Raw genomic sequence first — 17,840 nt, 5'->3', positions numbered from 1 at the left:
CCCAGAAGAAAAGAATAGCAAACCAGCTCTGTATAACTAGAAAACTATGGGAAGGTTTGCTATATGTTGGAATCAAAATGACAGTATGGAATTATTAATATTATCTTTTAAAGGTAAAGGTAAAGGTTCCCCTTGACAATTTTTTTTTGTCCAGTCGTGTTCGACTCTAGGGGGCAGTGCTCATCCCCGTTTCCAAGCCATAGAGCCAGCGTTTTTTGTCCGAAGACATATTTTGTCCGAAGACATTTTGCCAGATGACATATCCTTAGACTCTTGAGCAGGCAGAATGTCCTTCAACTGGCTAATCTGATAAATCTACTACAGTGGACCCTCGACTTACAGACGGCTCGACTTACAGACTTTTCGAGTTACAGACTTCTCTGGCTGCAAAATTTAGGTTTGACTTGCAGCCAGAGAATCGACCTACAGACCAGAAAAAAACCCAAAATGGAACAAAAATGGAGCAAAAAAGGCCGGTTACGGGATTAATTGGTTTTCAATGCATTGTAGGTTAATGGAGACTCGACCTACAGACTTTTTGACCTGCAGCCACCATTCCAATACGGATTAATTCTGTAAGTAGAGGGTCCACTGTAGCAGTAAGGCCTATCAGCAAACCTGTTTCTACCAGTTAAGATCTGCCAGTTGAAGAACAAAAAAAGTAGTGGAGAAAAGATGGAGCAACTGGCAAATAAAGTTAACCTAGAGCCATGCTCCTCCACCTGGAAACACAGCCAGCAAAAACCAGACCAAAATATATTCCAAAATAACTTCCAACATCTCAAAACTGGACGGCTTTTGCTTCAACATACCTTCAGGTATCTGAGTATCAACTCAATTGGCTCTCATCCAATTTACTTAGGTAGGATCACCCTCTATGGCTACAGTCCTAAGAATACTTACTAAGAGTAAGTCTCCATGTGATTTATTTCTCAGTTAACCTACATGCAATTATGCTGCACTAAACATACAGCTGTTTCTCAACCCATTCTTGAAGATACAGCACATATACTTCAAGTATATGCTCATTCATATTTCAACAATCTCTTCATCAAATTACTAGAAGCCACATGAATTTTCAGTGACTGATTAATGCATCCCATATGATACACTGTGGTGCAAAACTTTGGTAGCCTTTAAAGTGTCATATGATACCTTTTATTTCTGCTGCAACATACTATTTCTCTATTTGTTTTATTTCTGTTCTGTTCTGTTTATTTTGATGCAGCAGCTTTATTTATAGGAAACTATGCTAAGATGTTCTGAAGAAAGATTACACTCACATTCAATCAAGCTTCTCAATAAATGAATAAGAACTTAGTGAGCCGAAGAACAACTCTACCTTCATTGCTTTTATTACATTTTTTATTTATTGTGCTCATTAGGAAATTGAAAGCCTTAAATAGCAACTCTGTGACACCAGAACTTGGGAGAATTATAATTACATTCAGCAAGAATAACTCAAAAATCCAACTCACTTTCTGAACATGGTCTATTTACCAAGAAGAATTTTTAAAAAGCCAGACTTCCCCAAGTTTGAATACCAGAAGGAACAGTTTAATTTAAATCCAGAAGCAAATGGCTATTTATTTATTTATAAATAATAATATATAATTAATAAGTAACAATTGTCTTCTTCTGATATGTGAAAAAATGAAACAGGACTACGCAAGACAAATATTCTCCATATTTAATTCTTCAAAACACCTCTGGTTTATGAATGTGTAATATTGTGCTCCTGTACCCACAATTCAAAATGCCAGAAAATGGCCAGATATTGCTGCACAATATTGTGCCTGTGCTGCCAGCAAGAAAAAGGATGAGAAGCTTTACATAGCAAAGGGTAGTCTGAATGTTGACAACACCAATGGCAGCAGTTATGATGGTCTACAGCAGTGGTCCCCAACCTTGGGCCTCCAGATGTTGGACTACAACTCCCAGGAGCCTTCACCGCCACCTCTGCTGGCCAGGATTTTTGGAAGCTGAAGTCCAAGAAGATCTGGAAGCCCAAGATTGAGGATCACTGGTTTACAAGATACATTCTTGTGCTCATTAACATTCACAAGTGACACTAAGCAAGGGAAAATCCCAGAAGCTGAGTCCTTTTTTAAACCAGTTAACCATTTCTCACCCAAACACAAAGCAATTGTCAGGGCTGTTTTTCAACAAGTGCGAATGGCAGTGAGCATTTCATGCCATTAAATTGGAACTAACTTATTGTGATCCTACAAGATTTTTAAAGTAGGTAAATTATTTAAGGAGTGGTCTTACCAGTCCCCCTCCCCAAAGGAGTTTCAATAGCAAAGCAGGAATTTGAACTCATGTCTCCCAATTCCTAGTTCATCACATTATCCACTGGGTGTGTGACATGCTAGTAGCACACAAAGCCAATACATACTAATGAGTAAGCAGAAGGGATTTCTGTTTTGAAACAACATTTTAAAAGAAATATTGACACACTAACCTCCATCAGGATTTTCAGCTGTGATCTGTAGTCATTTAGTTCTTCAGACATTGCTTCTTTCTTCACCTGCAGTTCAATTAACTCTTTTCTTAAAGGATGTATTGCTTCATAGAATCTAATCTAAAAACACAAGGCAAACACATAAATAAATAAACTTAAATCCTGGCTATTTGGGCAGGCTTTCCCTCTTGTAATATCTTAATTTCTTATACTTTGCCATCCTGGACCTATAATATATGTTTTTGATTTTATTGTTTTTAAATTTGTAAACCGCCCAGAGTAGACCTTTGGTCTAGATGGGCAGGATAGAAATCCAATCAATCAATCAATCAATCAATCAGTCAGTCAGTCAGTCAATCAATCATTTTATACCTTTTTATCTCCCTATCCTCTTGTCAAAAGGAAAAAAGGGCAATTTGGCAATTAAGGGATTATAGACATTGGCCATTGAAAAATAATATAAATGTAAGCTGAATTAGACAAGGAAGGCAGAGAAAGGAAAGAAATATGGTCAATCATTAGAAATTTCTTGCTGTCTAGAATTGTTTATATCTTAAAACATGAAGATAATATTTTTACAGTGCACCTTTCTAGATTTTTTAAAACCTGGCCTCTTACGTAATCATTACTGTCCTATTATTATGCAGATATGTTTAAAAACCATTTCTGGCATAATAACAATCTTTTACTTTCTTGTGTATCTGAAACATAAGTTTTCTAAATAAGGAGAACTTGACTGTAACAGCTTAGCTATTATTTAACACATTGTTTCTGCCCAGAAGTGACATGATACATTTATAGTAATACCCATAACACTTTTTTTAAAGGTGCAAAGAATTATTTGGGTTCTAACTGTTCAGTCAAGAGGAATGTTTGCTGTGGGGACTTATTCACAGGGTTCCTCAACTGTTTGAAGTCTATATTACATGTAGGTACTAAGAGGAGATAAAGAATCATGGAATGATATAACAAAAAGCCAAAAATCTTAAATATTACAACAAAATATTTATATTTCACAAGCCATATATTATTTGTTGCCATATATAGATCTTAATCTGCATTTAATGGCAATCTCATTTTTTTAAAAAAAATTATAGTACAATCTTGCATGTTTATTTAGAAATGTTCATAGAACCTAAAAACAACAGCATCAAAACTTCAGATCCGAACATTACATTGTAAATTAATCTAAATAGATCTTGTATTATACTCGAGATGAGGGAGATAACGTGGATGGAGCTATCCCAGAATTCACCAGGGATCCTTTATAGTTCCATCAAAGAATGCTGATTTTTTTTCTATTTTTAAACAAGAACTATGGCCCACACACATTTGTTTAACAATGAAATGGGGCAAGGGGAGTTTTATGTTACATCACTTAAACTCAGCAGTATGGAGTCCATGGCCGAAAAGTCTATGACCTGCTTCTGTTTTAGATTCAAATTTACCAATACTTAAAACAACATAACAACCCACAACTAACCATATCTTAGAATTGCATTGAATTTCAAAGGTAAAAGAACCATTTCTAAAGCAATCATATCGTCATATTGCCAACTGTTTTAGAAATCCCAAAAGAAGTAGCCATATTAGTCTGTGCTAGCATATCAGGCAAAAAGAAAAGTAAAATAGACTGAGGAAGTGGATTTATCCACAAAAGCTAACATTAAAATACAAACGAAAGTATGCTGCTTATATACCACCCCAAAGTGCTTCAAGCACTGTCTGGGTGGTTTACAAATTAATTATGCAGGCTACACATTCCACCCATCCCAATCCCTGGCAAGCTGGATACTCATTTTACCAACTTCGGAAAGACAGAAGCCTGAGCTAACCTTGAGCTGGCTACCTGGGATTGAATTCCTGGTTGCAAGCAGTTTTGGCTGCAGTACAGCAGTTTAACCACTGCGCCACAAGGCACCTAATAATACAGTCATTAGTCTTTGAGGTGTCACATTTTTGTCTATATATATATATAATGTATATATATAATGATTCACTTATTACTACTCTTTTACTGTTGTCTCCACCCAAATCAGTCCTCTGACAGATTTAAATTTTGATAGCCTGTTGCAGTCTCAAATGCTTACAGACACATATTCAGGAATAGAAAGCTCTTCTTCTGGAAGAGATTTGAGTTTGTCGTAGCATTCTTCAGTCAATTCAAGATCACGCAAGCTCCTACGAATATCTCCAGATCGCTCTCTTAACTGATTATTATTCTTTTCTAGTTGCTTTTGGTGTAGTAAGATAGTTTCCATTTCCTGTTTCATTAATTCTTGATGTTTTCTATGGAAACAGTTAAAACATTATAAAATTAATTCATTCTATAAAACTGATAATTTTAATTCTTTAAAATTATAAACAGTAATCTCATTAGAACTACCAATACTTACTAAAAAAGATAATTAGTTTCTTTTCCCTGAATATTACTCTACATACTGTATTTAGTTTAACAATGCAAATGTACTTATCAAACTTTTTCTTCTTCCATAACCATTAGAAACACTGATCATTCTGTGAAGTTTCTCTGTAGCTGAATTCTGTATTTTAATATATGGTGTAATAACACTTACTGCTGAATAACAATTATTAGGAACAATGACCTAGGTAATAATTTCATTTTTGTGCATACGGCTCTCAGGTAATAATACAGAAAATAAAAAGGATCATCTTCCCAGTGCATTTTCCTCTCAGGAAACTGCAGCACAAGATAGTCTTGCCTCTGCCTTCAAGAGACAATAGAGAATCACCTAAAAGCTACTTTTTAAGTTCATGGAGATGGCATAATGCATGTTAAGCTATAGAATACTTCATTAGTAAAATATTTCTCTCTCTCTCTTTTATGCATTCTCTCTGATTTACTATGCATTTTAACATAAATCAAATAGATGAGAAAGTGACAGAACACTTTTATGGAACAGAAAATAAATTTATGCACAGTTCATTTTTAAAGCTGTCTGATGATGTTTGCATATTTCAAGTCAAGTCAAGTCAAGAACCTTTAGTGGCATCTGAAAAGGAACATATAACACAACAGGCAACAGTCCTCACCCAGATGAGAAGTGTATGCCCAGTTAGAAAGGAAACAAAGAGGGCGAGTGGCATAAATACTGATGAAACCACTAAATGAACGCAATTCATTTGAAAGAACAGCTAGATATCAGAAGCAAGGCTTTGGCAAACCTGGGAAGTTATTGATTACATCCCATGAGGGCAGAACAAGACATTTGTTGGAAATTGTGACCTGCGTCACTGCATTAATAGATTTTTCACTGCAACTCTAGAAGTTTTTAATACAGTGATTTAGCATGCTTGTGCTGTAAAAGCTATAGCAGTGGAATTTTAATACTTTAATGCTGTAGACACCATAATTTGATTTGTAAAACCCAAGCCAATCAGAAAAACAGTTACGCACCAAAGGTTTAATAATAATTGAAAGGCTGTCACAACCAATACTGCTTCTCAATGAACTGAAGTTTACATTAACAGAAGGACAATCGGCTTCCCACAGCTTTTTATGTAAGTAATTATCTACTTTCATTCATACAGCACTTGTTATAACAAAAAGAGACTATTCATTAGTTTATTATGAGTTGAACTTCTATCCCCCTCCCTGTTTCCAGTGAACTCAAGAGGCATATGACTTTCCATTTCTCGCTTTATTGTCACAATAGCCCTGTGAGGTGCAATGAACAAACTTCATGAATGAATGGGGATCTGAAACCAGTCCAACTATCTAACCACCACCCCTCACTTGATTCACTGCAAAAGACAGTAAGCCTGGGAAATATGGAAGGAAGTAGGAAAAGAGGATGACTGAGCAGAAGATGGACTGGCTCAATAAAAGAAATGACGGACTTAAGTTTTCAAAACCTGAGCAAGGCAGCTAACCATACGACCTTTCAGAGATTACTATTTCATAGGATCACCTAGTGACTTGACAGCTCATAACAATGGCTGGCTGCATTTATTTATTTGTTTGTTTGTTTGTTTGTTTGTTTGTTTGTTTTATATCCCACCTATCTGATCTTACGACCACTCTAGGTGGCTTCCAATACAGCATAAAACAGCAAATAAAAACAACACAAAAATTATTACATAAATGACTTCATAACAATTTACAATACAGGAAAAAATAAAGTAAAAATAAATAGAGAAAAATAAAAGAAAGAAAAAAGATCACGTATTGACTGGAGGGAAGGCCTGAATAAACAGCCATGTTTTTAGTTGATTTATGTATTTCTTAGGTTAGTTTACATAGGACTGCAAACTTAATATGACTTCTTACTGCCTTAATTTAACATGATTTCATTTAAGTTCTGATACGGAAGAGAAGTGAAACTTCCTTGGTTTGGATATTTCAAAAAAAAAGGTGGAGCAAGGGCAAAAATTTGCAAGAGGAGTAAGGAGCACAGTGACCTGAGGGTCCTGCCAGGCTCATTCATAGAAGCCAGCAATGGTTTGATGTTGTGTCTACTCTATTTTGAGGATCTGAACTATAAATGTAAAGCTTACAAAAGTGTTCATGAAAAAAATGAAAGGGAACTATGAGTTAGCTCCTACTTCAGAGCTCAAAAAACAGTCGTGCTCAGTTCTCTTTCCATACCGAGCTTCTTCTTGCTGTAATGCCAACTGGTTATCTAGCCGTAAAGATAACAGCTGTTTCCCATGGAGAGCATCATTAAGTTTCTCTTCCAATTCTTCAATCTAAAACAGGTAATTAAGTAGAAGAAAAACAATGATAATTGAAGTAATTCAAGTTCAGATTTTTATGAGATCCTGAATTATACAAAAAAGAGGAAATCACTTCATTACATCACAAACTACATTACTAACAACAACAACAACAACACCAACAATAATAATCTTAGAACTATCAAGCTGGAAGGCATCCTATAGATCATTGAGCCAATCTCTCAGACACAGTGGGGAATCAAATCCCCATTTTTTTTTAATCTCATGCTTTCCTTAAAATAAACACTGTACTGATTTTCGTGAACTGCAAGTTACATATACATTTGAAATACCATGCTTATGGGTTGCAGGATTATTCTGCAGAAGCTGTTCAAGATCGCTGCTCTCCTGAAACCAGCAACCTTTGATGCCTCTGTAGAAGACATCCCATCATGGTTCAACAGAGGTGGGAAAAGGGAACTAAGGTTATTTCACTGGTTCTCCTGATACGCAGTGGCTTTTGGCTTTCTTTCAACTGGCACAAAAGTGATTCCTAAACTGTTTCTGTGTCAGCCAACTATTCTAAGAACAGAAAGCACATTCCTCTCCTCTAAACCAGTTCTTCCTTTCATGGTTCCATATTTACACTATAAACCTTAGCAAAGCGTGCAAAGCGTGCTGCTTATATACCGCCCCATAGTGCTTCAAGCACTCTCTGGGCGGTTTACAATTTAATTATGCAGGCTACACATTGCCTCCCCAGCGAGCTGGGTACTCATTTTACCGACCTCGGAAGGATAGAAGGCTGAGTCAACCTTGAGTCGGCTACCTGGGATTGAACCCCAGGTCGTGAGCACAGTTTTAGCTGCAGTACAGTGGTTTAACCACTGCGCCACGAGGCTCAAATACACTCATCTTCGTTTAATCTACTAGTTGCTCTGAGGCCTCTGTCCCTGGGCAAGCGTGCAAAGGTCTCTAGAGATAGACGGAAAGAACTTAAGGGCTGCCCAGACTAAGCAGAAGACCTGGTATGACAAGAAAGCCCGTGAAAGAACGTTTGGGACTGCAGATGAAGTTCTTTTACTTAGGCCAGTCAAGGGTCACAAGCTACATTAGCTTGGGAGGGTCCCTATAAAATAATTTCTAAAATGAACAATGTTAATTATGTAATACAGAAAGAGGAAGATGTAAGCCCTGATGCCTTAAAGAGGGATGCATCCGAAGATGTTCGAGAGGAGGAGAGGGAACTGCCTACCCTTTCCCTAGCTGAGCAAGTGAACCCCCGAGCCAGACTTAAAGCTGACATCACTAGAAAACGACCAGCAGACGATATCCAGTGGTCAACCGAGTGACCGATGACCGCCAGTCGACGGAAAATGTTATGGAGGAAGGAATCATTTTGAAGGAGGAGTGTAGTGGCCCACATTTCCCTCCATCTCTAATTTAGGCTACCAGGAAATTATTTGGTTATTAGGTATCCCTCTTGCCACTGTATTGCCAAATGGAAGAGGGCAATTCATGGATCCTCCAAAATTCATTCTGTCCCCATTGCAAAGGCTGGGAATTGATCTGGTGGGTCCTCTACCTAAAGCCACCAGAAGGGGAAATAAATACATACTGACCATTATGGATTTTGCCACCAGATATCCCGAGGCAATTCCTTTATGTAACATGGAAAATGACACGGTGGCAGATGCCTTACTCAATTACATGAACCGACTGGGATTTGCTAGTGAAATAGTCAGTGATTTGGGGATGAGCTTGACCTCCAAATTGATAAAAAGGTTATGGAAGGCCTGTGGGATTACCCAAATCAACTCTACACCATATCATCCTGAGACTAACAGACTAATTGAAAATTTTAATGGCTCATTAGTGCGCATGATTATGTAACAGAGAACCCAAATGACTGGGACTGCAAAATACAACCCTTACTATATGCCTATAGGAGCATTTCGCAGGGAAGCACTGGATTCAGTCCTTTTGAGTTGCTGCTAGGATGGGAGGTGCACGGACCTTTAGATTTGCTCCGCATGATCTGATGTTGGCTACTGTTTCCCTCCTCTAAGCTAAGGCACCCCAATTGAGCTTGAGGCTTGGACCTCACTCTTTCCACAAGGTTCCCTGCTCTCTGGACTTTCTTGGCAAGAACTCCTATCATTTTCTCTTCCTCCACCTCCACTGGTAACTCTGCCAATCAGCAGCATAATCACCTTCCATGGACAGAATGATCCTGGGGAGATAATCTGAGGGATTACTGGGGTGGAAGGCATGGGGGACAGCCCAACTCTGGAACCCTTACACAGGATCACATAATGCTAACCATAAAATGTTAAGTCTTTTCCAATTGGTTCTAGCAATCCAGTCACAAATCTATGTACACTGGTGCCTCACACAACGATGTTAATTGGTTCCAAAAAAATCAACGTTGTGTGAAACATCGTTCTGTGAAACACCATTTCCCATAGGAATGAATTGAAAACTGGTTAATCCGTTCCAATTGGAACAGATTGCCGTCTTTAAGTGAAAAAACCCATAGGAAACATCGTTGAGTGAAACAATGTTTCCTTCATTGGAATGTATTGAAGCCGACTCAATACATTTCAATGGCTTTGCGAAGTCCTTTTTCACTCCTGTAAAAGTGCCTTACAGTGTTTGGAACAGGTTTTAAATGCTTGCAATCATTAGCCCACCTCCTGAACCCTATGCAAACTTAATTTGATGTTGTTCAGAGTCGTCCTTAATTTTTAGTGATTTTTTGAATTTTCTCTCATTGGAATGTATTGAACTTTCCGTCCAATGCATTCCATTGAGAGAAAATTCAAAAAATCACCAAAAATTAAGGACGACTCAGAACAACACCAAATTAAGTTTGCATAGGGTTCAGGAGGTGGGCTAACGATTGCAAGCATTTAAAACCTGTTCCAAACATTGTAAGACCCTTAAAAATGAGCGAAAACGGAAGAGCTTCAAAAGCACTGAAGCCGGCTTCAGTGCTTCTGAAGTCTTTTCCGATGTCCCTTTTCACTCATTTTTAAGTGTCTTACAATGTTTGGAACAGGTTTTAAATGCTTGCAATTGTTAGCCCACCTCCTGAACCCTATGCAAACTTAATTTGGTGTTGTTCTGAGTCGTCCTTAATTTTTGGTGATTTTTTGTTTTCCCTATTTAAATGAATTGAACTGTCCATTCAATTGATTTAAATGGGGAAAATAAAAAAATCATCAAAAATTAATGAAGACTCAGAACAAAACCAAATTAAGTCTGCACATGTTTCACAAGGTGCACTATGGAATCCAAGCATTTAAAACAGGTTTCAAACATTTTAAGACACTTTTAAATGAGCAAAAAGGGACATCGTTAAGTGAAATTCCCCCATAGAGAACATCGTTAAACGATGGGGGAAATTCCTCAAAAAAACCCATCGCTGTGTGAATTCATCGTTGTATGAAGCAATCGTTGTGCGAGGCACCACTGTACTTGTAAACAAGTCCCACAGATCTGAAAGGGAATCACTTTCATGTAAATACTTTTAGGAAGGGTTGTAAGGATAAATCTTTGTCAAGCATAACAGGTAACTCCTATATACATGATACAAACAATTTCACATATGCATGACTGTATTTATTAACGTCTGCACTGTTTTGATCAAGGCACTCAAAAAAGTCCATTCTAACCAATGCAATTGTTTCAAATGTAAGATGCTTGTTTTCTTACACATTTCCATTTTCTGCAAATTGGTTTTTTAACAAAGGTACACTTCTAAATAATAAGAGTTAAGAGACATAAGCATGCTGTAAAATTGATTAACATTTGTTTCTTCTATAACCCTTCTTTTAAAAAGCAACATGCAAGAGCCTATAAATACAGCTACCTACATTCTCTCATTTGCAACTGTAAAAAAATCAAACATAGAAAAACTGGTTCTTACTTTTGTCAGATATTCCACCTTCAAGTTGTCTAGCATCAGGTTCTTCTGGGAAAGCTCTATTTTCAGTAACTGGAGATTATGAAGCAGCTCTTTCCGCTCAATAAGCTGTCTAGTAATTTTGACGGTACCTTCCCGATCCTCCGAGGAAGAAACGTCATCTGTGGGTACTGTAGTCTCCAAACTAATATCTTCTGATTCCAAAGAGCTGGAGACATTAACATTTTTAGATTCTCTGGAGCCTTTCCGTGACATTTTCACAGCATTTGTTCGTTTAACAACTCAAGCAACTTGAATAGGTAAAAATAAAGTAAACAAAGGTGTGTTACAGATTTCGAACTGCTTCACACAATATACAAAACAGTGCACATGAACAAAATCATAAACATGTTATCTAATACCTAGATAATTTCCTTGTTTGAATTATAGCATTTGAGCAGTGGCTGGTATTCTCTTGCACAGCTTGGTTGGTCTGCACAGTGGGAATGAAGTCTTTTTCAGGTTTCCCATAGCCAAAGAATTGCTTTTTTGATTTTGAGATGTGTATGACTCACAGGAAATGAAATCAAAGCACACATATTCCAAAACTGAAAAAAGGAAATTTATAATAAGTGGTAAGTTGCCTCTAATTGTTTCTACTGCATATATAGACGTGCACAATCGAATATTGACCATTAAGATATTACATTCTATGACGCAGGACCTTATAGTTGCCAAAACTGCTCAATATTCATTTGTTAACTACAAAAAAAATCACAATATCGCATAAGGAAATCTATATTATTGTGAGCAGAAGAACAAGAGTGAGCCATCCTCACTAATGAAAACAGAGGAAGAAAGTGAAGGATGTGTAGTGGGAGAGCTGATCAAACTGGACGAAGAAGAGAGTGGGACTAACAAAGCAGTAGAGGTGTTCCTAGCAGAGAGGTCTAGATTGGGGGGAGAAGTTGGAGGAGTGGAGATGGGATGACAATATAAAGGAGGGGAGGAAGGAAGAAGGGAGGGAGATCGTTGATGGTGAATAAGGAGATACAGATGATAGAGACCGGAGCAGAAAGGGAAAAGATAGCCAAACTGGTAAAGAATTTCCCGAACCTCATGAGAGAGGATGGGTTGCTGCCTTTGCCTAAGGAAGTAAAGAAGTTTGGAGCAGGTGAGAAGAAGAAGGGATGGAACCGGGAAGCGGGTTTGATTATTCCCCCTATGGAGGATTGCGAGATCCGTTGTGGGGTCAGCCCCTTTCTACCCAGGTTGGAGGGTTCCGTCGTGAAGCATCCCTGTTGCGGGACATGTGCGGTGCTGAGTTCACCGGCCTTGAACCAGAACGTAACCCCCCTCTTTGGGATGAAGAAACTATAAGAGTTAAAGAAGTAGAGACGGGAACTAAGCCTAAGAAATATACCGTATTTTTCGCACCATAAGACACACTTTTTTCCCCACAAAACAGGGGGGTGGAAAGTCTGTGTGTCTTATGGAGCGAAGAAAACAGATTATATTTTCCTGTTTTCTTCTCCTAAAAAATTGGTGTCTTATGGAAAAGTGTGTCTTATGGAGCGAAAAATACGGGTAACTTGTTAACTGATGAAGAGTTGTTGGACCCGTTTGGTCTGGAGTTATCTGGTGTTAAAGTTAATAAAGCAAAACCGTTTGGAACTATGACTTCTACTCCAGCTGTCATTCTCGCCAATTCCTTGGGCCTGCCTACCTTAGACAGAGAACCCAATCACAACTATGTACTTCATAGTACCATCCAAAATACAGTGGTGCCTCGCACAACGATTGCTTCATACAACGATGAATTCACACAGCAATGGTTTTTTTTGAGGAATTTCCCCCATCGTTTAACGATGTTCTCTATGGGGGAATTTCACTTAACGATGTCCCTTTTTGCTCATTTAAAAGTGTCTTAAAATGTTTGAAACCTGTTTTAAATGCTTGGATTCCATAGTGCACCTTGTGAAACATGTGCAAACTTAATTTGGTTTTGTTCTGAGTCTTCATTAATTTTTGATGATTTTTTTATTTTCCCCATTTAAATCAATTGAATGGACAGTTCAATTCATTTAAATAGGGAAAACAAAAAATCACCAAAAATTAAGGACGACTCAGAACAACACCAAATTAAGTTTGCATAGGGTTCAGGAGGTGGGCTAGCAATTGCAAGCATTTAAAACCTGTTCCAAACATTGTAAGACACTTAAAAATGAGCGAAAAGGGACATTGGAAAAGACTTCAAAAGCACTGAAGCCGGCTTCAGTGCTTTTGAAGCTCTTCCGTTTTCGCTCATTTTTAAGGGTCTTACAATGTTTGGAACAGGTTTTAAATGCTTGCAATCGTTAGCCCACCACCTGAACCCTATGCAAACTTAATTTGGTGTTGTTCTGAGCCGTCCTTAATTTTTGGTGATTTTTTGAATTTTCTCTCATTGGAATGTATTGAACTTTCCGTCCAATGCATTCCAATGACAGAAAATTCAAAAAATCACCAAAAATTAAGGACGACTCAGAACAACATCAAATTAAGTTTGCATAGGTTTCAGGAGGTGGACTAACCATTGCAATCATTTAAAACAGTGTCCAAACATTGTAAGACACTTTTACAGGAGCGAAAAAGGACTTCGCAAAGGCATTGAAATGTATTGAGTCGGCTTCAATACATTCCAATATAGGAAACATTGTTTCACTCAACGATGTTTCCTATGGGGATTTTCACTGAACGATGGCAATCTGTTCCAATTGGAACGGATTAACCAGTTTTCAATTCATTCCTATGGGAAATGGTGTTTCACAGAACGATGTTTCACACAACGTTGATTTTTTTGGAACCAATTAACATTGTTGTGTGAGGCACCAGTGTAATAAAAAAATGCCAGCTGTACTTATTGGAAATCCCTCTTGTGACAGCACAAATACTCTTATGCTGTCTGATCTCAGATCTGCTGGCACAACTTCTATGGTGTCCAAACCTCCTAGCAAGGATTGAAAAGGTGAGCAGGATTGAAAAGGTGAGCAGAGGTGAAGATGAGTACTGCCAAATTCAAATTTCAGCCCAGACCCACAGGCACAATGACAACACAAATTTATGTCAGGGTCAGGTTCTTCTTAAATACAGTAATTCCCAGCATCCCTAGAGTGGGAGATGTTTGAATTCAGCCTAGCTTCATTTGGCTCACTGTCAGTTCAGCAATCTTGACTAGTTAGGTTTGTGCCACTGCATACATACACACAGAAATAAGAAAGTTTGGCTGTTAAATTTAAAACTTGAGAATTATCTGTGTATTCCCCAAGAGGTTAACATTAAATGAAATTAAAACTCTTCTGCTTGCTTGTTTATCACTAATCTGAAATTTACTGGCTCAATTCAAACTCCGAAATATGCCTGTGGAATTAACATTTACAAGCAACATGCTGGTATATACTGCCTGATCTTCTGTTGCAAGCTTAAGTGGATAAATAACTCGTGGTCCCTTCTCCCATGATTTGTTTATTGTTATGCTTGAACTGGGAACTCTAGCTTGTTTCTACTCCAGTGATACAGGCATAACATAGTTTATGACTCTTAGTTCTTGAGAGAGAGAGAAAGCCACAGCTGTTGTATCACATATCACACTAAATTAAGTATAGATGGAATCTCTGAAGTTTGTTTAGCTGCTGCCACTTGCATGAACAGCAGCCTTCATATAGTCTGTACCAACTCAGTAACTTGCCGAGAATATGCCACAGATAATGGTTTACTGTGATGTGCATAGGCAGCTAAGGAGCAAAAACTGGGCTGCATCTGTATATTCTATAAAGGAAGATTTAATAATATGCTAAGGAATCTAGGGGAGCTTTTGGCTTATATGTTTGCCTTCCATTTCTTCCACCAAAACCATTACAAAGAGTAATTCACTACTGTTTTCTGTTACTTGTACCTTCACATGTCACACAAACATGACAAGCTAAGCTTCAGATTATTGTTGTTTAGTCATTAAGTTGTGTCCAACTCTTCATGTCCCCATGGACCAGAGCATACCAGGCACCCCCGTCTTCCATTGCCTCCTGGAGTTTGGTCAAATTCATGTTGGTAGCTTTGATGAGACTGTCCAACCATCTCATTCTCTGTTGTCCCCTTCTCCTCTTGCCCTCACACTTTCCCAACACCAGGGTCTTTTCCAGGGAGTCTTCTCTTCTCATGAGATGGCCTAAGTATTGGAGTGGTATCATCTGCATATCGGAGGTTGTTGATATTTCTTCCGTCAATCTTAATTCCGGCTTGGGATTCATCCAGTCCAGCCTTTCACATGATATATTCTGCATATAAGTTAAATAAGCAGGGGAACAATATACAGCCTTGTCGTACTCCTTTCCCAATTTTGATCAGTTGTTCCATATCCAGTTTTAACTGTTGCTTCCTGTCCCACATATAGATTTCTCAGGAGATGGATATGGTTTTCAGACACTCCCATTTCTTTAAGAACTTGCCATAGTTTGCTGTGGTCCATAGTCAAAGGCCTTTGCATTATCAATGAAGCAGAAGTAGATGTTTTTCTGGAACTCTCTGGCTTTCTCCATAATCCAGTGCATGTTAGCAATTTGGTCTCTAGTTCCTCTGCCCCTTCGAGATCCAGCTTGTACTTCTGGGAGTTCTCGGTCCACATATTGCTGAAGCCTGCCTTGTAGGATTTTGAGCATAACGTTGCTAGTGTGTGAAATAAGTGCAATTGTACAGTAGTTGGAGCATTCATTGGCACTGCCTTTCTTTGGGATTGGAATGTAAACTGATCTTTTCCAATCCTCTGGCCACTGCTGAGTTTTCCAAACTTGCTGGCATATTTAGTGTAGCACCTTAACAGCATCGACTTTTAAATTTTTAAATAATTCAACTGGAATGCCATCACCTCCACTGGCCTTGTTGTTCGCCATGCTTTCTAAGGCCCACTTGACTTCGCTCTCCAGGATGTCTGGCTCAAGGTCAGCAACCACACTATCTGGATTGTCCGGAACATCCCAATCTTTCTGGTATAATTCCTCTGTATATTCTTGCCACCTCTTCTTGATATCTTCTGCGAGGTCCCTACCATTTCTGTCCTTTATCATGTCTATCTTTGCACAAAATGTTCCTTTAATATCTCCAATTTTCTTGAACAGACTTCTGGTTTTTCCCTTTCTATTATTTTCCTCTATTTCTTTGCACTATTTATTTAAGAAGGCCCTCTTGTCTCTCCTTGCTATTCTTTGGAAGTCTGTGTGAGGATTGGCCCCATGTCACCCATGTCCAGATCTCATTTGCATGAGTCTATGGAAGGAGTGGACGGGCGGAGTCAGCAAATACAAGAAGGTGTGACAGAGTGAGAGTGGCAGTTAGAGAGAATGGAAAATAGCAGTTGAAAATAAGACAGACAGTTGGAGATATGAGATAGGAGATAAGATCAAGAGAAATAGAAAGATAGACAGATAGTACGAAGAGAGACAGAGATAAGCTGGTACAGATAAACAGATACTTAGACAGTGCATGTGGTGGCAAAAGATATATGATATTGATTTGATTGTATGCAATGAATAAATAACATCTGTGATTCCAATATAATTGAATACACTTCAATAAATCAATTCTGTTGGCAGCAAGTGTCTGAATAAAGTCTTTTATGCTGTGAATAATGGAAATCCACTGGTGGCAGTGAAAAAGAGAAGTAACTTCTCAATTTATATCTGCTGGTGAGATGACGGCGTGAGCCATTGTTTGGTGAAGCAAGGGTCACATGGTAAACGTCACAATTGGTGTACAGTGGCGGGATGCAAAAAGAGTCCAATAAAGGCAAAATTTAAAGTGGATTACTGTGATGTTGAAAGGTCTGCCTTGGCTTCAGATTACATACTGGTTATTTCAACAAACAGCTTTAAATCATGTATTATGAAGTTGGCTTGTTTCAACAAACTATGGTTATTCACACTGTGTTTAAACTTTTGTAGCTTCATTAGCAACAGAATTACACCATGAAAAGAAACAAAACAATTTACTGAAAAATTTCATTCTTGCACCTACCAATACATTCTTTCCCCCTTTTGTCACCAACACTCTCGGATAACTGCCAATTCCTTAAAAATTGCAACATGGGGATAATATTACTGGTCTGGTTTAGTAAAAATCCCTATTAACCTAGTTGCTCTAGGATCGCATCATTTCGCATGGGGCAATACAAGCATACAATCTATGTTGCACAGCAGAAATTAGATACTGTACAGTAACCACCTTTCTGCTACTTTACAAGATGCACGGCCAGAACGACGTAGGAAGTGGGCAAAACGAGAGAAGAAAGGCCCGCGGTAGGCAGGACGAAGCAATGGTTTGGATACCAAGGGAATCTGAAAGGCGGTGGGAGCCCGAAAGACTCCAGGGAGGTTCCAGGGAGAACAAACAGGCAAAGCGGGGCGGGGGGGGGGAGGGCATTTTTGCCTCTGGAAGGTCACGGTGTCCCTCCAAGCTCGCCTCACGGACCACAAAGAGGGCACGGCGTGCACAGAATACTCCGCACTCCGAAACGGGGCTCCGAACGAACACAAGAGAGACCAAAACCCTCACTCACCGGGCGACCTCTGGCGCAACGAGTCGCGCAGGCGCCGTCCTTGGACTCCGTTCTGTCGGAAGAGAGGCAACTCCGTAACCATGGCAACCAACCCCACGCTACGCGCCGCAGCGCCTGAAAGGCTTGTTCTCCCGCCGTTTCGCAAGGCTTGCCGGGAGTAGCACTTCACCATAGAGATACAACAGGAAGTGAAGGGAGCCGCCGTT

The 17,840-nt window shown here is 38.8% G+C and overlaps 1 protein-coding gene across 4 annotated transcripts in view; it reads right to left on the bottom strand.

Annotated features, from left to right (window-relative positions):
* Positions 1–17,840, bottom strand: part of PIBF1 (progesterone immunomodulatory binding factor 1) — a 163,740-nt gene that overhangs the window by 145,509 nt on the left and 391 nt on the right. The window contains exons 1-5 of one of the 4 annotated variants that reach the window (XM_072994729.2): positions 17,635–17,806; positions 11,073–11,359; positions 7,074–7,174; positions 4,555–4,753; positions 2,465–2,584 (exon numbers count right to left, since the gene is read on the bottom strand). In XM_072994729.2, the coding sequence (XP_072850830.2) occupies positions 2,465–2,584; positions 4,555–4,753; positions 7,074–7,174; positions 11,073–11,324 (672 nt within the window). In that variant the 5' untranslated portion in view covers positions 11,325–11,359; positions 17,635–17,806. Of the gene's footprint in view, positions 1–2,464; positions 2,585–4,554; positions 4,754–7,073; positions 7,175–11,072; positions 11,360–11,470; positions 12,406–17,634; positions 17,807–17,840 lie in introns of those variants that run through there. The other 3 variants (XM_072994733.2, XM_072994732.2, XM_072994730.2) reach the window with 3 other exon arrangements.

Source organism: Pogona vitticeps, chromosome 3 (genome assembly GCF_051106095.1).
Source record: "Pogona vitticeps strain Pit_001003342236 chromosome 3, PviZW2.1, whole genome shotgun sequence".
NCBI classification, from domain to species: domain Eukaryota; kingdom Metazoa; phylum Chordata; class Lepidosauria; order Squamata; family Agamidae; genus Pogona; species Pogona vitticeps.
The sequence above is the reverse complement of the archived record's forward strand: the minus strand, read 5'-3'. Positions and strand labels throughout refer to the sequence as shown.